The 22,184-nt window shown below is 34.6% G+C and overlaps 1 protein-coding gene across 1 annotated transcript in view; it reads right to left on the minus strand.

The window, feature by feature from the left end:
* AP3B1 (adaptor related protein complex 3 subunit beta 1) overlaps nucleotides 1-22,184 on the minus strand; it is a 338,444-nt gene that overhangs the window by 223,715 nt on the left and 92,545 nt on the right. Inside the window, exons 4-6 of the mRNA XM_027863441.1 lie at nucleotides 18,263-18,358; nucleotides 16,558-16,718; nucleotides 12,623-12,689 (exon numbers count right to left, since the gene is read on the minus strand). Coding sequence (XP_027719242.1) covers nucleotides 12,623-12,689; nucleotides 16,558-16,718; nucleotides 18,263-18,358 — 324 coding nt within the window. The remainder of the gene's footprint in view (nucleotides 1-12,622; nucleotides 12,690-16,557; nucleotides 16,719-18,262; nucleotides 18,359-22,184) is intronic.

The following is a 22,184-nucleotide window of genomic DNA, read 5'->3' on the forward strand; positions in this document are numbered from 1 at the left end:
AACCTATTACTTCCTTGTCCTACAGTTGGTCATATGCAACTCAAAAGGATGTCATCTCATCAATTCAGGAAAGCCCTCTAATTACGCAAATTAAAACCCATTCATGCCTGCTCAAAGTATACCCAACATACTAGAGGCACTCCTAGTTCTTTCCTAACACTATGAGGGTAATAAAGAAGCATTCTGACCAATCACTCTTATTCTTGCTGTCACCAATCTCTATCTCCTTCCTGTCACAAATTCCTTGATAGCACCACTCCTACACTCTTCAAGAGTTCCTTGACACTTGATTGAATCCACTAGCTTGCACCATTTATTACCTTCTGTATAACATATATTTTAGGTTCTTAGGAGGCTGTCATATTCCATACTCCATCACAGCCATAAAGAAATAACAGAAAAAATGTTAGTATTAAAAAGATAGGCCTCAGTTTTCAGAGAAAAGAAATCAAAGCTATCCATAGTCACATGACAAAATGCTCTAAATCACTACTGATCAGGGAAATGAAAATTAAAACAACTCTGAGGTACCACTTCACACCTATTACATTGGTTAATATGACAGAAAAGAAAAATGATAAACGTTAGAGAGATGTGGGAAAATTGAGACATTAATGTATTTTTGGTAGAGTTGTGAATAGATCTGCAGAGCAATTTAGAACTATGCCCAAAAGGGTTATAAAACTATGTATACCCTTTGACCCAGCAATACTATTAATAGGTCTGCATCCCAAAGAGATTAAAAAAGTTTTTAAGGGAAAAGAAGCTATATGGACAAAAATATTTATAGCAGCTCTTTTTTGTGATGGTTAAGAGTTGGAAATTTAGGATATACTCATTATTTGGGATATGATTGTAATGGAATACTATTATGCTATAAGAAATGATGAGCAAAATTATTTCATAAAAACCTGGAAAGACATACATGAACTGACACACAGTGAAGTGAGCAGAACCAGGAGAACACTGTACACAGTAACAGCAATACTGTATGATGAAAAACCGTAAATGACTTAAATACTCTCAGCAATACAATGATCCAAGACAATCTCAAAGGATCCATGATAAAAAATGCTATCGATCTCCAGAGAAAGAAATGATGATGTCTGAATACAGTTGAAAACACACTATTTTTTTCTTTTTTTTTTTTGTTCAAGATTTCCTCCACAAAATGACTAATATCGAGATGTTTTACATGATTGCACATGTATAACCTATATCAGACTGCTTACTGTCTCCCGGAGGGGTTAAAGAAGGAAAGAAGGGATAAAATGTGAAATTCAAAATTTTTTTTAAGAAATGTTAAAAATTTTATTTTGCATGTAATTGGTAGAAAATAAAATATTATTTAAAAAATAAAATTAAAATTCAAAAAAGACAGACCTTTGCTTTTTGATAATGGGGGATCTGTAAAAGAGTTCTGCAATAACCCAAAAACAATCCAGCACACTTTGCTCTTCATGTTCAACTCTGGACCCAATTTGTTATCCATACTATCTACCCCAGATATGTATAGTGTTGCACAAGCTCTATAGAGTATCCCTCCAATTGCATGTTGAAATCTGCAAAATAAATCTTTTTTCAAGTGAAGCCAAGATGGCAGAGAAAAGGGTAGGAAGTTGTCTGAGCTCTCCCCAATTTCCCTCGAAACAACATTAAATCACACCTCAAAATGAACTCTGGAGCAAAAGAATCCACAAAAGGATGAAACAATTTTCCAGCCCAAGATAACTCAGGACTATAGGAAAGGTCTGTCTCACTTGGGTAAAGTGGGGCACAGCCAGTGGAAGGCTCTTAGCCACAGCACAGATCAGCAACCAAGGCTTCGTGGTCTCAGCAGAGCAGGTCAGTGGCAGAGCGGGCAAGCTGTGAGGCCTCCAGCCCCAATGTAGCAGACTAGTGGTCAGGCCTGGCAGGCCCAGAAACCCTGGTGCAGCCAGCTAGACTAGACTAGGTGACCCCAGCACCGCTGTGAGCCACCAACTCCAGAAGTCCCTCCACAGAAAGCCAGTGATCAGACTCCTGCACTCCCACCCATCCATACAAGAAGCTTAAGACAGTGCCCCCTGTACATCAGGAGCAGAGTTCAACTTTAAAAATCACAAAATAGGCTGGGAAAATGAGCAAGGGAAAAAAAAAGGCTGGACCACAGAAAGCCACTATGGCAACAGGGAAGATCAAAATAAAAACTCAGAAGAGGACAAAAATGTCAAAACTCCTACATGTGCAGTTGCAAAGAAAAATATGAACTGATCAAAAAGTCCAAAAAGTCCTCCTAGAAGAGCCAAAATCAAGTAAGAGTGGGAAAAGAAATGAGAGTTATGCAAGAGAATCATGAAAAAAGAGTTAACATCTTGGAAAAGGAAGCACAAAAAATGAAAAAAAGAAAACAACTCCTTAAAAAGTAGAATCAGCCAAATGGAAAAGTAGGTACAAAAGCTAAATGAAGAAAAATAATTCCTGAAAAATCAAAATTGGGCAAGTAGAAGCTAGTAACTATGAGACATCAAGAATCAATCAAACAAAATCAAAAGTATGAAAAAAAAGTGTAAAATACCTCACTGGAAAAAGCAAGTGATCAGGAAAATAGATCCAGGAGAGATAATTTAAGAATTATTGGTCTACCTGAAAGCCAAGGTCAAAAAAAAGGGCCTGGACAGCATCCTTCAAGAAATTATCAAGAAAACTACATTGATATCGTAGAACCAGAGGATAAAATAGTAACTGAAAGAATCCACATGTACATTAAAAGACTGGAGGGCTTGAAATATGATATTCCAGAAGGCAAAAGAGCTCGGGTTACAGAATCAACCACCTGGCAAAACTTAGCATAATACTGCATGGGAAAAAATAGACATACGGTGAAATAAGGAACTTTCAAACATTACTGATGAAAAGACCAGCAATAAACAGAAAATTTGATTTTCAAATACAAAACAGAAAAGAAGCATAAAAAGTAAACGGGAAAGAAAAACATAAGTTATTCAATAAGGTTAAACTGTTTACATTCCTACACAGAAAGATGATATCTGTAACCTGTAACTACTTTTATTAGGGTAATTAGAAAGAGAGTGAATATGATGGTATATCTAAAAAAATAAAATTAAAGAGTCTGAAAGAGGAATGCAGTGGGAGAAGGGGAAAGGGAGAGGTAGAATGCGGTAAATTATCTCACATAAAAGAGATGTCCTTGATACTATCTAATTCTTTTGGAAGTTTGACCTCTTGACCTTTCCCTCTTTTTTTTCTCTCATCTTTGATCTCTCCTCAGACATTGTCTTCTACCTTGATGCCTTCAAATATACCCAGATCCCACCCACTGTCTCAAAAAAGTGAATGAATGAATGTATCCTTTCATTTTTGCCCTAATACCCTCTCTAGCTATAGTCCTCTTTTTCCCATCACGCTTTCATGGATGAACTTTTAGAAATGTTGATCTATACTTGCTGACTACATTTCCTTGCCTCCTACTCCTTTCTCAATCCCTTGAAATTTGGCTTCTATTCCTACTACTCAACTGAATTTGTTCTTTCCAAGGGAAACTAACAATCTCTTAAACGCGAAATTCAACAGTTTTTATTGGTCCACATTGTACCTGGCCTTTCTATAGCTATTTATACCATCAACCAATCCCTTGTTTCCGGGATACTCTCTTTATTTTGGCTTATATAACATTGCTACTTCTTGAGTCTGCTTCCATTTGATCAGTCTTTCTCAAACTGCTTTGCTCAAATTATTTTTTGTGCTAACAAAGAACCAGAAATGAAGTTGCTGTTCAGTCATGTCCAGCTCTTCGTGAGCCTCAGTTAGGATTTTCTTGGCAAAGATATTGGAGTGGTTTGCTATTTCTTTCTCTGGCTCATTTTTCAAATGAGGACCTGAGGTCAACAGGATTTAGTGACTTGTCCAGAGTCACACAGCTAGTAAGTGTCTGAGGCAAGATTTTAACTCAGAAAGATGAGTCTTTTGGACTTCAGGCCCAGCACTATTTTCACTGTAATTGGGGGAGAGTGCTTAGCTTAAATTTTTTTTATTAATGCCTTTTTATTTTATATCGCATTTACTTCCAGACCTTCTGCAACGAAGGGAAGGAAGCAGATTTTCTTAACTCTTTCAGTTCTATGTTGTCTTTCCATAGCATGATGAAATGCAAGGTAGGTCACAGAAAAAAAATAAGGTAATAACCAATGAAAAAGGCCACCAGGGACTGTTGTAATCATTATTTTAGGTAAGGCAACAATGAAACTAGACATTGTCTCAAAAACAAATAAGTACAGTACACTATAAAGCACTACAGATAACGAAAAAATAAAGCATAGGAACACCAAATGGCAAGACAACTAAACACTCAAAGGAAAGCTAACTGAAATGTCAAAAGACCTAGACAGTAAAGTAGCAACTGTAGAAGGCTTTGATGTTTCCTTTTTCAGTCTGACCAACCAAATAAATATAAATTATATATTTGAACAGAACATTTCTTTAAATAGATTTGATAGATCTATGGGGGCTAATAAAGGATACTTTTAAAATATCCTTATTTTTCATCATCACACAAGACCTTGCATTTTAACATGCTATGGAAAGACAACATAGAACTGAAAGAGTTAAGAAAATCTTCCTTCCCTTCGTTGCAGAAGTGGGGGCCCACAGATGGTGAATACTGCATTTGTTGTTAGACTCAGTAAATGAGTTGACTGGTTAAACCAGTCTTTTTTATGAGGAGGATTTTCTGAGTAACAGGGAAGACATGTCTGGAAGTTAATGCGATATAAAATAAAAAGAAAAAAAAAAGAAACAAACTGACAAGACTATAAAGGAGAAGGAAGCAAGGAAGTTATGAGGAATGTAGCAGAAAGAAAGTAAACAGAAACCTATGACTCATATTTTTATAGATTTGACAAAGTTTTTTATAGATTTGAGATGAGACCTTTACTAAAGAATCTGTCTATAAAAATATTTCTCCAACTTTTTGCTTTCCTTCTGATCTTGGCTACATTTATTTTATTTGTACAAAAATCTTTTAATTTAATGTAACTGAAATTATCCATTTTACACCTCACACTGCTTTCTATCTCTTGCTTATTCATAAATTGTTTGCCCAGTCACAAGTCTGACAGGTAATATATTCCATGTTTTTCAAATTTTCTTATAATATCTCTCATTATATCTAGGTCATGTATCCATCTTAATTTTATCTTGGTAAATGGTATAAGATATTGATCTATGCCCAATTTATGCCAGACTGCTTTCCAGTTTTCCCAACAATTTTTACCAAATAATGAATTTTTACCCCCAAAACTTAAGTCTTTACACTTGTCAAATACAAGGTTACTATATTTATTTGCTGCTGTAAATTGTACATCTACTGTTCCACTGATCTACCTTTCTATTTCTTAGCCAGTACCAGATAGTTTTGATAATTACAGCCTTACAATATAGTTAGGATTCCTTCCCTTATACTTTTTTCATTAGTTCCTTTCGTATTTTTGATTTTTTATTCTTCCAAATAAATTTTGTTATTGTTTTTTCTAATTCAGTGAAACAATTTTTTGGTAATTTAATTGTGATGGCATTGAACATATAAATTAGTTTAGATAAAATTGTCATTTTTATAATATTGGCCCTACCTATCCATGAGCAATTAACATTTCTCCAATTACTTAAATCTGATTTTATTTGTATAAAAAGTTTTTTGTAATTTTGTTAATATAATTCTTGCATTTGTTTTGACAGACGTTACACTATTAGGTGTGTTTCCTAAGATGATTAGGGAAAAAAGAAAAGAACCTACATGTTCTAAAATATTTATAGCAGTTCTCTCTATGGTGGCAAAGTACTAGAAATTTCAGGGAAGCCCGTCAATTGGGGAATACCTGAACAAGTAATGGTATAGGATCATAATGGAATATACTACTGTTCTATAAGAAATGATGAGCTCAATGATCTTAGAAAAACATGGCTAGACTTGCATGAAATAATGAAGAGCAAAAAGAGCAGAACCAAGAAAACGTTATATAGAGTAACAACCATATTGTTTTAAGAACAACTTTGAGTAAATAAGTCATTTTGACTATTATAAATACTCAAATTAACTACAAAGGACAAATGAAGGAAGATGCTCTCTATATCTAGAGAAAGAACTGATAGACAGAAGTATGTATAGAATGGTTTAACACATGCATATATATTTGTGTCAACTGCTAGCCATCTTGAGTGGGGAGAGGAAAAAAAGGAAAAAAGTTATATGATAACTTTATTATATATTTAAAAGGAATAGCAAGTTGCACATAATAGATTTGCAGTTTTGTATACGATCATCTTTTTTTCTATTCTACTATATTATGGAAATGCTTGTTTTATTTCTTAAGTTCAGAATAAAATAAATAAAACTTAAAAAGAAAAAAGAAAGAAAGATACCTATGGGCAGCTAGGTACAGTGGATAGGGTCCCAGGCCTACAATCAGGAAGACTCATCTTTGTGAATTTAAATCTGGCCTCAGACACTAGCTGTATGACCCTGAGTAAGTCACTTAACTCTGTTTGCCTCAGTTTCCTCATCTGTAAAATGAGCTGGAGAAGGAAATGGCAAACCACTCCAGTATCCTTGCCAAGAAAATTCCAAATGGGGTCATGGAGAATCTGAAATAACTGAACAATAACAACAATTGGAAACCTGAAGACATAATTATGTCAATGATAAAACGAAAACTCAGGTAAAAGTAAAATGCAGTTGTCCCACAACATTCCCAAATATGAAAAATCATAAATAACTCTAGGCCCAAACCTTTATTTTTAATAATTCTGCATCATATTTACCTATCATACTAAACAAGTAAAACAACCCACCACACACATAAAAAAAGTTGCAGTTCCTATGAAAGAGAAACTAGTATCTTGCACACTATGCAAAGCCTTTGCAGCTGCAGGTGTAACTTGCAGCAACTGCTTCACCAATTTCCTTCTCCTAGGAAAAGGGCAAGATAAAACCATCACTGCAGGAGAAAATCACATAAGTAAGTCTGGATGGTAGAGAGACAAAGAAGAGGCTTTCCCAAAGAGAGTGCATAGCCCATAGTTCTTCACACTAAAACTTTTTATAAAATCTGTTTATGATTAATTTATGTATGTATACTTATGGTAATAAATTATAAAACAGATTAATAACATACAACATTTATGACTTATTAAAGTTTTTCTAGTTTTCTTTACATATACACATCATCTGCAATTTTCTGCAGTATGCCTCAAATCTCCAAAAATTCCCATTCAATTATGAATTGCCAACCCCCAAATAAACAAAACTACAAATGTGAAATCCACAAATGTCAAAGGATGACTATAATCTATTTTTTATAAACATTAAAGAGAAAATTCTAATAGCCTAACCTCAGAAAGAGAAACTGAGCAAAACATAAATTATTTCACAAGGGGAAAAACTCCTGAACCAGATTCATTTACAGGTGAACTCTACGGAACATTTAAAATACTGATAGATGCCATAATTCATAAAGCCTCCTCCTCCCCATCCCATGCCTACCCTGCCCAAAAAAAAATGAAACAAAGCACTACCAAACTTCTGTGGGACAAAAAGGCTTGGGCCAAACCAAGGAAAGTTAAAGCAAAGAAAGCAAATAATAAACCAACATCAAAAAATTTTATCAATGCAAAAAAAAATTTTAAATACTGGCAAAACAAACTACTGTACAGTAATACAGTAAAAAAAAAACCACTCATTATGACCAAGTTCGATATTTATATAAGGAACCTAAAAGATAGTTTAATGAAAGAAAAACAAAACAAACATGACAGTTACAGAAAAAGCCTATAATAAGCCCATGATGAAATATAAAAATAGCACAGAAAAAAGAAACTTTCACCCTACTTAGTAACTGTACCTACAGTTAGTCTTGTTTACCTATAAATATGTACAAACAAACAGAACTTAGGCAAGAAGTTATTTTTGTCCTTTGTAGCCATGAATACACAGTTTAACAAGAACACTACTATTAAACACTGTCCATGGGAAGTGTTTAATAAAAGCTTGTAAAATAAAAATTTGACTCATGCCAACACTTTCACATGATACATACAACCAAATTATTGGTGGGTTCTTTTTTTAAAAATTGTTAAAAAGTCAACATTTTTACAAAAGATTTTGTTTCCTAAAGAATTCACTAATCCATCTGTTGTAGTGGCAACATCTATTAACCTGGCAATGACCCACTGTAATACATCCTGTTACACATGCAGAGATCCACCACATCTGGCTTAAAGAGACTGGAAAATACCTGCCAAGTAGGCTATTATTTTCCTTTAAAAGGCAACAAAACTGTCTTGGACACTTAATTAGTTCAGGAGAGAAGGCTCAAACTATTGACACAACCTCCCAGTCACTACAGGCATAAAAGCTCAGTGTTGCTGAGGCCACCCGAGCCTTGACAAACTTACTACCACTTATTACTACCATACTACTGAAGTCAATCAGACAACAAGTATTTATTAAGGCTTACTGTGTGTTAGGCACTATGCTAAGCACTGGGGATATAAAGAAAGGCAAAAAGACCATAGTCTCTGGCCTCATGGAGCTCACACTGTGACGGAGGAGGCCTCCTGCAGAAGACAGGATTTGAACCATGTCTTCAAGGAAGCCAGGGAAGCCAAGAGATAAAAGTGAAAGCATTACAAGCATGAGGAACAGAAAGTGAAAAGGCATGGAGCATCATGTGTGAGCAACCAGTGTGACTGGATGGTAGAGTATGTGGAAGAAAGTTAAACAAAAGACTGGAAAGGCAAGAAAGGGAAAGCAGTAAAGGGCTTTAGAAGCCAAACAGAAAATTCTCTATTTGATTCTGGAGGCAATAAGAGAGCCACTGAAGTTTAATTAGCAGCAGGAGAGACACGGTCAGACTGGCACATTACATATTGTATAGCTAGAATTCAAATGATAATGGCAACTATAGATACTCCAGCTTACCTTTGATCTTAATGGAAAGACCTCTAGTATCTCTTCATTACAGATAAAGATAGCTCTTATTTTTAGATGGAAATTATATACCATTATTACAAAAAAGTTTATTTATTCCTATGTATTTCCATTCTTTGTCCCCTCCATGATATGTTGGCTCCACCCACAGCTATAGGGTTAAGGACGCTCTACGAGCACTTCCCTTGCTTCCGCTGAGTAGCAAGGCTGGGGATCATTTAAAAATTGATTTCATTGTTTTAAAAAGAAAACGGGTGTGGGTAGGAAGGGAGATAGATACTGAAGGTCTGGGGTCATCTTTCTGCTGCTTTAATCCCAGCAATGCAGGTACCAGTTCCTCCCCACCTTTCTCTCTCCTAACCTTGCTTGGTAATGAAGGATATTTACTGATGAAAATAACAGCTGCTGCTAGGACTTATCTCCCTTCTCTTTTCCCTGTACTCCTGTACTGTCTATACTTTCCCAATCTTTAGCCCTTCATAAATCATCTTGATTGTATATTATCCTCCACACTTCAATCTCTTGCCCTGTCAAGTTCCAATCCTAAAATTAGTGCCAGGATCTACTTCCTTTTCTCCTATTTGTACGCTGCTGAACAGAACGGGAGGAAATAACGAAAACATGCTGACTGGGTACAATATATATTTATGTTATTTGATCTCAACTGGGCCCTCATTGCAGCAAGATAAATATTCTACTCTTCTCTAATTGATCTGCAAGCCCACTCTTCTTAGGGGCTTTCCAAACCTTTTCATCTCCCCTCAACTCTCCCAGGGAACTCCGCCTCTCCTTATTCTCCTAGACAAGGAGCATGTCTCATACTTCCCTGAAAAAAAATATTAAATAAGAGTTCCCCCTTCCTCAGAGCTCTTCTTTCACTATCTCCTTCTTCATTCCAGGTTTAGATGAAGAAGTGACCCTTCTGCTAGCTTTGGCATTCTTTTTAATTCACCCTTGATCCCATCCCCTTTGTACTTCTTCCTAAACTGTCCCTACTATCATTCTCACTGTCTTATCTCCAATCTCTCCCTATCTACTGACTCCTTACCTGCTGTCTACAAACATGTCCTTAAAAGTCTTAAAAAAAAAAAAAAACCTCACTTGTTTTTACCATCTCTGATTGCTATGGTCCTAAATCTCTCCTCTACTTCAGGGCTAAACTCCTTGAGAAAGTCATCTAGCATTAGTACCGCCACTTCTCCTCTCACTGTCTTCTATACTCTCTGCAATCAGGCTTCTCACCTATATATATCCTGTGACAAACTGTTCTTTCCAGTTACCAATGATCTCCAAATTGCCAAACTGAATGGCTTTCTCTCAATTCTGATCTTTCCTAACCTCTCTACAGCATTTAACACTATCACCTTGTCCTTTTCAATGATCCTACCTTTCTAAGTTTTCACAACACTACTCTTTCTGGATTCTCCTTTATGTCCAACTGCTGCTTCTTTGTCTCTACTGATGGATTTTCATCCATGTCACACCCTGTCTAGGGTTTGAGGCTATCCTGGAGCCCTCGCTCTTTTCATGGCTTCAATTAACCATCTGTACATAGATGATTCCCAAACTAAAATATCCACCTCTAATCTCTCCACTGAATTAGAGTCACATATCTCCTACTGCCTCTCGGACATCCCAAAATGGATGTCCCATGAGCATCTCAAACTCACTATGACAAAAACAAAACTCATTATCTTTCCCAAAGCTTTCTTCAATTTTTGAATGGGTTTATTACTGTCAAGAGCAATATCATCCTCTTCACAATCTCGGGGTCACCCTCAGCTTCTCACTTTTATTCAACCCATACATCCAATTAATTGTCAAATCTTAATATTTCTACCTTTACTACATGTCTTATACATGCCTCATGCCCCCTTTTCTCTACTAATACAGCTGCCCCCATCCTAGATCAAGCCTTCATCAACTCTCTCCTGGACTACTGCAATAACTTATATCCTTCCACTCCAATCTATCTTCCACTCAGCTGCCAAGATCATTTTTCTAAACTAGTTCTAACTATGTCACCACCCTGCTCAATGAGCTTCAGTGGCTCCCTATCACCTCCAGGATCAAATATAAACTTCTCAGCTTTGCATTTTAAGTTCTTACAACATGGCTACTTCCTATTTTTAGTCTTACAACTCTCTGTCTCCATGCATTCTACAAGCCATCTATTCTAGCTTATTTGCAGTTTCTCTAATACTGATAATTTCCCATCTTTGCACTATCCTCCATGCATGGAATGCTCTGCCCCTTCTCTTTGGGCTCTTAATTTCTTCCATCAAGACTCAGCTCAAATCCCACATTCTGCAGAAGTCCTTTCCCAGTTCCTCGAATTGGTAATGTCTTCCCCTTTCAGGTTATATTCATCTATGGATTTAGTTCCTTTGTACCTAGTTATTTACACATTGTATCTTCCATTAGATTGTATGTTCTTTTTGGACAGAGAATTTTTTTTTTGTCTTTTTTGGTATCCTCCTAATAAGAACAGTGCCTAAAACATGGTAAGCATTTAATAAATTCTTGCTAACTAATAAGAAAAAGTCTAACTAAAACAATTCTGTGGTTGCACTTCAGATCCAGCAAATTGTCAAAAATGATGAAAGACAATCAATAGTTGGAGGGGCAATAGAAAAAGCCATTACTAAACTGAGGTAAGAGTTTTAAATTGTTCCAACGAGTCTGGAAAACAATTTGGAATCATGCAAAGAGTCACCAAATTGTTTCTACCCTTTGACTAAGCAAACCCACTACGTATCTCGGAAAGAAAGAAAAGCCCCACAGACACATGTATGAACACAGCATCCTTTCTTGTATTGTCAAAGAAATGGAAACAAAGTGGCTATCCAACACCTAAGGAAGGCTAAGGAAAGTGGTATATAAATACAATGTAATAGTATGTTGCCCAAGAAAGGATAAATATGAAGAATTCAGAAAGACCTGCATGAAATGATGTTGAGGGAAGTAAGTCAAACAAAGAGAACAACACATGTGGCAACTAAAATACAAATGAAAATCACATCAAAGGGCATCTCAACTTTGAGTAGTTGTACTGACTAATCTTGGTCCTAGCTAATATACGATAGAACACCTTGCCCTTCTCTAGGTAGAGACATGAGGGGCTATAAAGATAGAATGTTACACAAGCTCTTCAATATGATGGTTTATCAAATAGCTGCACCTAACTTTCTGTTACAAGGGAATATTCAAATGGGGTCATCGGTATACTGGGAAATTATTAGTTATTAATAGTTATTAGAAATTAGTCCTTGTTAGTAAAAAAGCAGAAGTTATCAATTTGAATTTTTTTCAAAAAAAAAAAAAAACTTAGCTATTAAAAGTCGAAAGTAACCTGTCCTTTCAAATAAAATGACAAAATTAGATGTTTTTTGACTTAACTGTTTTGGGGAAACTATTTTAGGAGAGGTTTATTAAGGTGTGCTTGTTAGCATATTTTCTGTGTCAAAACATAAAGCATACAAATAAACATAAATAAAATATGAATAAAACTGATCTTTTTATGAATATTTTAGGTTTAAAAATAGAACTCAAGATTAGCATTAAAATTCTAAGACCTCAGAGAATAATTATTTGTTGTTAATACTACAAAGGTATTATTGTTAAGTAAAGCTTACTTACTGTGCTTTTATCTTTCAGAAGTTTTTCAATTACTTCAATTAACATTTCTTTTTGCTCTGGATCAAGGCTAAATATAAAAAGAAATAAAATATCGCATTTATTAAATAGTTGTTTTCTCATTCTGGTCTAAATTGTTACGACATGATTCCTGCTGCTAAATTTCAGTAGCAAAATGAATACAACTATCAGAAAAGCCAAAAATAAGCAGCAAAAGAAATAGATTAAGAGAAGACAATGAAATTTTCCTCAATCAAGGGCATACTAATATTACTCTTCAAAGTTACTAAAAAAAATAGCAATACTATTAAGTAAATTAGCTAAGACTTTCATATTTATTCATGAAATTACCAATTAGATTATAAATTCCATGAGGGCAGGAACTGAGTTTTGTTTAATCTTCATATTTTCCACAGACCCTACTATAGTAGCTAGTTTAATAAATGTTTATTGAATTGTATCAAAGAAAAATTTAAAAAGCCCTTAATAATATGCAAGTAATATATACTGATTACATTTTCAACTCCCAAAATTAGAGTCACTTTTCATCTTGGTTGTGATATTGCCCAAATAAGGGTCTCATTAATTCAAATATTTGTTAAGTAAAATATACATATTATACTCTACATTAGAAGAATTATAAAGGTAATTAAGACATAATCCTTGTCCACAAAAAGTTTACAATCTGGAAGGACTTCAATATAACAATCTAGTTCTATTTCAGGAAACTACCTAACAAAAACCACATTTAACCACTAAGTGGCATTGCTAGTCACTAAACTGATCATAGACACACAAAACAGCATCAGGCCCTGGAAAGTCCCAAGCTCACCTTGGCAGTTTCAAGCTCCACCCCAATTCAAGGGGAATGATGAGAAATGCTAAGTTTTCTATGGTTCTCAGAGAGTAAATGAACTTCTATTACAGAACTCTACCTGCCCTGGGTAACTGGGCCCATCTATTTAGTTAAAGAAATATGGTTGATGTAGATTTTCCCAATCGAGATGAGCTCTCAACCTGTAATATTTGTATTTCACTGGGTGGTTCAGTGGGTAGACCACTAACTTGGAGTCAGTAAGATATGAGTTCAAATCCTGCCTTAGACACTTCCTAGCAGTGACCCTCTGCAAGTCACTTATTATCTGTCTCAGCTTCCTTACCTGTAAAATGGGAATCTCTTAGGAGAGCTGTGAGTATAAAATATTTGTAAAGTATTTTGTAAACCTTAATGTGTCATATAAATGCTAGTTGTTATTATTGTTACTACTACTACTACAAATAATACTAATACTATTAGTATAGGTAACCTTAAAAGAACAGAATTTCATCCCCATTCTGAACTCCCTCCCCTTCCAGGGGATATGTTCAGATATTAAAGAGTATGCTGCTACAACCTGCATAGAAATAACAAATGCAATAAAACAATGGCTCAAGCCCTTCCCCACAGGCATACTCAATCCAAGAGTTGTAAGAGTAATACAATTTAACTGTCCTCATGTCGTTCCTCCTTCAAACAAGCAAATTAGTATAAGAAACACAACAAAGTTTCCATATCGGGTACAACTGGAAGCATCCAGTCTGGCCGTCCTTAGATAAAAGATTTGAACTCTAGAAGTGCATCTCAACTCCTCCTTGTAAAGTAGAGCAGAAACTCAGGAAAATCATAGTGCACATTGAAGCTCCCACACAAAAATCAATACTTTCATGTTCAGCGTCCTGTAGTTGTGAAGGACTTAATGACTGCTCATTGCTACAGCTAGCTCGACCTACACAGAGCCAACTCAAAGTCAAAGAGAGCCTGCCATCATTCCACTTATGGCCTCAATTCCTATTCTCAAGGGCCAAGAGGTATGTTACCTTCCCTCTATTCTTTCAGCCCCCCTTTCACATCAAAACTTTTTGGCTTTATGGATAGGGTTAGCCAAAGATGTAGAACATCATCAAATGGGGCACAATTACCCTGCCCCTAATAACACATACAAAGTCAACATCAAATAAAATGGAAAGAAGTAAGCACATGGGTACATGGGTCTTATTACTTTACATGTGCCAAAGATTACCTCTATAGATATAGTTTTTAAAATCCTAGTTCCAAAATAAACATATTGGAAAAATAACTTGAAGATAGCACCAATAATTTCTTTAAATCATTGGTATAAAGCCTACTAAAAAGTTTACTTCTCTAGGGTCTATTTCACTAAAAAAAATCTGCAATGCCCAAATTTGGGCAATGCTACAACACTGAAAAGAGAAACAATTAAACAAACCACTGGACTAAGAATTCAGACTTTCAAACAGTACTAATTAAAAAGTCTATTATCTCAAAACTTCACGAATGCCAACCTAATACATGTACAAGTCACCTCCTGCTAGACGTCAGAACTACAGAGCTCATAATTACTAAGGTGAGCTCCCACAAAGGCAGCTAAATCTTCATGTAATAAGGGAAGTCATAAAGGAATCACAGGGCACTAACATGTCTATTTTATGTATGATGGTTTCCTCAAAGAACCCTATTTCACTACACCCAATTATATACAATGTACCACTGTTTTACTAAAGGAGTTGGGGGTGGAGGGGGAGGAGGAGTGCTGCTTTCCCTTATTTACCCTGTTTAACTCTAACCCTATGGCAATCAACATCCTTGGTTCCTTTAGATTTTTTTTAGATATAATCATCTCTGGTGTTCATCTAGCTCAAGTCAGGTGGAGACATTTCTGTGCATAATGGCTAAATACTTTCATGCTGTCTTCAGCCCTAAAATGTCCCTTTCTATATTATCTCACGTGTTTACCAATTTCTTCTGCGGGGTGAGTCCCAGGGATCCTTGTCCTAGAGAGTCCTTTTCATGATGAGTTTAGACTTCAACCTTTTATCTCTTGTCTGACAACAAAACTACTTTCACAAACAATTCTGATAACAAATTAAATATGAAGCATACAGACACATACTTCATTTATATCTGCCTTGTAATAAAAGTAAATAAGATTTAATTTCTTTTTTACAGTTACTTGTTGAGGAGTTAATTGTAGGACAGCAGAAAGAGCCTGTGATCAGGATTCTGAAAGTACAGGCTGAGGATTCTGAAGGTACAGGCTGGAGTCCTAGCTTTGCTGACTGTGGCCAGTTATCTTGATACAGGGCAAGTTACAACTTGTGAGTCTCATTTTACTCATCTATTAAAATCAGGACAATATCTATCCTGCCTCCTTTATATGGCTGTTGTGAGACTCAAATAAGATAAAGCACTATATAAATGGCAACTGCAATTACTAATGATAAGTTAATACAGTGACATGACAGTTCAAAAACAATTTGTTGTTAATTCATCAACACAGAATTAAAAAAGGGCCAGTCTCCAATACCAAGACAAAAATTGAAGAAAGAGACAGGAATTGGGAAACCTAGCTTGCATCAGAAAGAAAAAATACCAAACTAAAACAATTACGAAAAAGAGTAAGACAAAGAACATTTAAAGTTATGAAAAGGTATAATTACTACCATGCCTAAGGAAACTGAGTTCATATGATAAGACGGCTCTCTAATATAAACAGAATTGACAGAACTTAGGAATAGTCTGAAGAAAAACTATGATCTAACTAAAAGAGATGACATGTTAATTACATGCTAATTAAGCATGCTTTCAATGTTCACTTTATCATTCTGTAGGAAATTAATAATAACTGACATTTATGTAACACTTTAAAGCTTGAAAGCGCTTTACATACATTTTGTCAACTGATACTCAGAATAATCCTTTGAGATAAGTGGTTTCATTATACCTACCTTACAGATGAAGAAACTGGGACATGGTCACATAATTAATAAGTACCTATGGCATGATATGAAATCATGTCTTCTTGACTTCAAATCCAGCCTCCTAGCAACTATGCCATATTACCTTCTCTTCAGTGTGACTGTATCTTATGGACTCTTACCTGTACAATTTCTGTATTGCATGGGCAGCATTCTTTCTAACATATGGTGATAAGTCAGCAGAAGCTTCTTTAATAGCAAGCATCATGATAGGAACAATAATTGGAACTCTGATACTGGAAAGGACTCTCAAAGCACTTGCACGAATTAATTGATTAGGATCCTAAAAAGAATACAAAAATTATTATTACCATCAAAAATCACTTACATTTCAAAACTGCATGTAATGTTAATGTTTGACAGAGGATGGCTTACAAATGCATTTTCTTTCAGTTTCAAATATGGAAGGTGCTCACCAAAATCTGATTGATGAAGTTTTAGAGCAGTCTTTCAAGCTAATAGGTCCATTAACCCAAAAGAAACAGTAAAATAATGTTAGGACAAAAGAAATTTTGGTTAAAATCTGAAAACTAATGGCAGAAAGGTGGTAGCTAACTAAAAATAAAATAATTATTTAAATATACATAACTATCATTCAGTATTCAAGAGGCAGAGTGATGGACAGCAAGACAGCCTCAAAATTTAAAAGACCTAGATTGAAGTAGTACCTCTGATACAGTACTTTCTTTTTAAGCTACAAAACTAACTTTATTTCATCATTTATGGTCATTTAATGTTTGACTATTACAAAACATAAAGAGGCATTTTTAAAAATCAGAATTTTGTCCTTCCAAGTAAGGGGAGAAAAATCTAGAGCATTATAATCACAGTTTATACAAACACTGATAATAAACAAAACATTTAAAACATTAGATTTTCAATGAAGTAACCATACAGCTAAGTAACATTCTGTGACAAAATGAGTCATTGGTATAACTGAGGAATTCATGTTATCAATATATATTAGCTACTTTTAAGATCAAAATAAAACTTTAAAAAAATATCCTAATATTTAGACTTCTTTTGGTACATTCATCACCTTCTTACTAAAAATTTTATTCAAGCTATAAATAAAAAGTGCTAACTTTAGACCAAAGATTAAAAATAGTACCTACTACTTTCCAAGGCCAAATAACTTCATGTATGTACACATTCTGTGTCACTCAGGACAAGGGACCTAACCTAACTCTCAGTACCTACAGGCAACTAAGATCACAAACTGCAGAACAGTTGTTGATCAGCATTTGCAGAAGGAGACTGGCTCAATGGGAGTGCCCCATACCAATGAAATCACAGGACTGGACAAAAAATTAAAAATTCTCAATATTTTACTAAATGATTTTTGTGAGACTGTGAGATTACTCATTCTAATAATATACTTTTGATATTTCTATGTTTTTTCTTTGTTTCTAAATTTTTAACTTAGCAGTTTGTTTTGTCTTGTTTCCCAGAATTTAATTTGACTTTTTGGTACAATGTTTTGCTTTTCTTTCTTGGATGCCTGTTAGCAGTTACATCCTACAAAAAAGTAAGAGCCAGGAAAGCACAGATTCTATCGTTTTCTTCCTCCTCCACCAACTAACATAATACTAAGCATCCGTAAAGTCATTATTAAATCTTTTTAAACTGACATGAAGACAAGGACTATGGGAACAAACACGCAGGCTCCCAAACAGAAAAGATTCTAAGGGACCATAAACTACCCTTGGGAATATATTTCAGTTACCATGACAAGGTTTTAAGTCTTTTAAGACACTGCTGTGACATTCATCTCCTTCAACTGTGCAAACACCTTGTTACTCTAGAATAATGTAAGCTATTACTTACTTTCAGAGCGCGTTGAAAGGTGCTGATGGACAAGAGAGCCAGATCCTGTTGTTCCTCAGCATATCGGACCAGGTAAACATAGACTAGCTTTTTGATCTGGTGGGGAAGGGAAAGCAGGGGAAGGAAAAGATAAAAACCAAGTTTGATCATACCAGATTGGAAGACAAGGGACTCACTACCTAAAAAACATCCTGTATACAGTAACTGCTCAATAAATGTTTCTAGAATTGAAGATCCTTCACTCTTATAGTCTGTCTTAACTTTCCTTAGAGAAATCACATAATCTGCCTTCACCTGACTTTCCTCATCTATATAATGAGGATATTACTCTGGGTTAAGGAAACAATATTTCAAAGCACTTTTAAAGTACAGGATTGTTAATTGTCCATAACATCTAAAAGAAGCACGTCAAGGAAAGGCATGAAATAACTACTAAATTAAAATCCAGGCAACACTAAAATATGAATTTACAAACTTAGCATTAATATTCTGATCTAGAGATTATACATTTTTAATTAGCTTCACCAATATAAAAAAAGAATATTTTCAAATGCAACGTAGAACAGAGCAAGAGAACTGAATGTGAAACTATAAGTCTGTTATATATAGTTTGCTTTTTTAAGTATATAATAAATCCAAAAGTTACTTTCAAAGCTGTCTTCCTTCTCTGTGTTTCCTTTTGAGAACCTCCTTCTGTTATCTCTGGGCATTTTTTTTTCTGATGGTCCACAGCACATGGTGCTCTTTACTGAGAAGCTCTCTGGGCTGCAACGTACACTGATACACTTTTCTTATTTAAAACTGGGTGGAGCTTTAATTAATTTCTCCATGATAGCTACTGGGGACTGACTTCAGCGCTTTTAGGCATAATGTAGTTTTATATATTTTTTGGTCTGTGGGGTTGATGATATGTTTTTTTTTTAATTTTAAAGTTCTTTTTGCTCACAGATAGCATTTTTAAAAGCTCATCAATAATCCTCTTTTCTTCTTTTTTTGTTAACATTATTGGTGGCTCTCGTTTTTCCTCTCCCCCAAAGAAAAACAAAAAAAATACTATCTTTGTTTAAAAAAAGATAAGCAGAGTAAAGGAAAACAAACCCATACATTTGCCAGGTCCAAAAATGTATATATCATGTATGTAATATTCTATATCTTGAATCTATCATTTCCTTGCCAGGTTTTAGTGGCATGTTTCATCATCAGTTCTCTGATGTCATGGCTGGTTATTACAATGTGCAAAAGTTTAATGTCTTTATATTTTTTTTTCTTATTTTTCTTATTTATTTTTAGTTTTCAACATTCATTTCTACAAGATTTTGAGTTCCAAATTACATATTGTTTTTCTTTACAATACTTACCATATAAATTGTCTTCCTGATTTTTCTTGCCTTACTCTACATTAGTTCATTCAAGTGTTCCCAAGTTTCTGTGAAACCAACATCTTTACAATTTCTTAGAGCAGGACAATATTCCATTACATTCCTACACTGGTATTTGTTCAGCCATTCTCTAATGGATGAGTAGTCCATTAATTTCCAGTTCTTCACCACTATAAGAGTTGCTATACATATTGTACTTATGGGTCTTTTCCCTCTTCCTTTGCTCTTTTGGGTGTACAGGCCTAGTAGTGATATCTCTAGGTCAAGATGGCCTGAACAGTTGAGTGACTCTTGGGGCATCATTCCAAACTGCCCACAACAATGGGCTCAATCAGTTCATAGCTCCCTCAGCAGTGCAGCAGCAACCCTATCTTCCCACATCTCCTCTAACAATTATCTTTTCTTCTTTATCATCTTCACCAATTTGACAGAAATGAGGTAAAACTGAATTGCTTTCATTTGCATCTCTCTAATTATTAGTGATTTGTAGTATTTTTTCCATATAGCTATTGGGAACTTAGATTTCTTCCTTTGGGAACTGCCTGTTCATATACTCTGATCATTTATTTATCTCTTGGGGAATGGCTAACATTTTTGTCTATTTTGCTTATCAGTATTTAATCAGAGAAACTTGTTGCAAAGATTTTTTTTCCAGTTAACTGTTTTCCTCCCTAATTTTAACTGTGTTGATCTTGTTTTATGCAAAAACTTTTCAATTTTACATAATCAAAATTGACTGTTTTATCTTGTACGATCCTCTTCTCCTATCCATAGTTGTGAATGGCATTTTCTTCCTTATTTGCTCATGTGACCTTTAATATCTGGGTCATTAATCCATTAGGAGATTATTGTGCTAACTGCTATGAGATGGTGAACTAAACCTAATTTCTACCAGACTACTTTCTAAGTTTCCCAGTATTTTTTGTCAAATAGCAAGTCCCATTCTAATAGTTGCAGTCTTGGAATTTATTGGACACTATAAGTTACTATGTTCATTTGCTTCTTTATTTTATGTACCCAATCTGTTCCATTCTTTTTAATCAATACCAAATAGTTTTGGTGATTATTTTATGATACCATAAATGATACCATTTGAGATACAATACTGTGGGCCTTTTTCCTTCCCACTTTTTATTATTTTATCTAACTCACTCAAGTAATCCCTTGCTAGTATGATTGATATTAGTACTAAATAACCTAATTTAGAAAGAAGTGTCATTTTATTACATTAGTCTGGCCTCTCCATAAGCGACAAATAGGTCAGCACTTAGGTCTTTACATCTGTAGAAGTGTGTTGTAGTTCCATCAATATTCTATCAATTGTACTTGTATCAATTACGTTTATCTGGGTAGCTCGACCACATTACACTCTGAAAAATTACTGAGAACTTACCCCCTGCCCTGCTTTTGTTTATGCAAATTACATCTATTAGAAATTAAAATAATTTAATGTTATTATGAAAAATCGCTTTGATCTCATGGACTCCCTGCTCTAGGTTTATGTAAACCATAAAATAAGCAGTAAAAAGCGATAATGTTTTTCCTATGTCTGTGGTTTATTTCCTCGATTTGTTTTCTTGTCTAACCACTATGGCCAAAAATTCTATCATTCTGTAAAATAAAAATGATGATAATGAACATCCTTGCTTTATCTCTTATCTTACTGGAAAGGCCTTCAACATTTCTACATTACATATAGGGTTCACTCCTGATTTTAGATAGATGTTATTTACCATGTTAAGGAAGATAAATTTTTTCTTATGTTTTCTAGTATTTTTTAACATAAAGAGATGGAGGACTTTGTCAAGACTTTTCAGTGTCTATTGCTATAATCTTGTGAATTTGATTGTTTCTTGTTATTCATATGATCTATTAGGTTTATAGTCTTCCCAATACTGAAACAACCTTGCATTCCTTTATAAATCTGAGTTGGTCATAGCGTACAATTTAAAACAGATATTTTCTTGTGGTTTTTTGCCAATATTTCATTTAAATTTCTGCACTAAAATTCACTAGGGAAAACAGTCTATATTTTTCTTTGTTTAATTTAATCTGTTTCTGGTTTAGTTACTGTGGTCCCATTTGAATTATTTAAGGAATTTTTGCAAACTGTTTATGTAATACTGGAATTAATTGTTTTCTGAATGTTTGCTAAAATTCATTTGTATACCCAGCTCATGCTGGAGTGTTGTTGTTGTTCATTGTTTAGTTCATTTATAATTTATTCAACTTCACTTTCTGAGATTAGGTTATTTAAATTCTCTATTCTGTTAATTTGATTGTTTTATTTTATGCTTTTATAAATATTCCACCATTTCATTTAAATTATCAATTCCATTGGTATATAATCAGACAAAACAGCTTTGTTAAAGAAGTTTGTGAAAACGAATGTCCTTTAGTTTCAAATTTACTCTAAATTTCCCTTGGGTAAATCACATAATCTTGCTCCATCTGAGTTTCTTCATCTATAACATGAAGATATTACTTTACTGGGTAAAGGAATAACAATTCAAAATACTTTTAAAGTACAAATTTCTTAATTT

The sequence above is a fragment of the Vombatus ursinus genome, unplaced genomic scaffold, assembly GCF_900497805.2.
Source record: "Vombatus ursinus unplaced genomic scaffold, bare-nosed wombat genome assembly UNPS02014772.1, whole genome shotgun sequence".
Lineage (NCBI taxonomy): Eukaryota > Metazoa > Chordata > Mammalia > Diprotodontia > Vombatidae > Vombatus > Vombatus ursinus.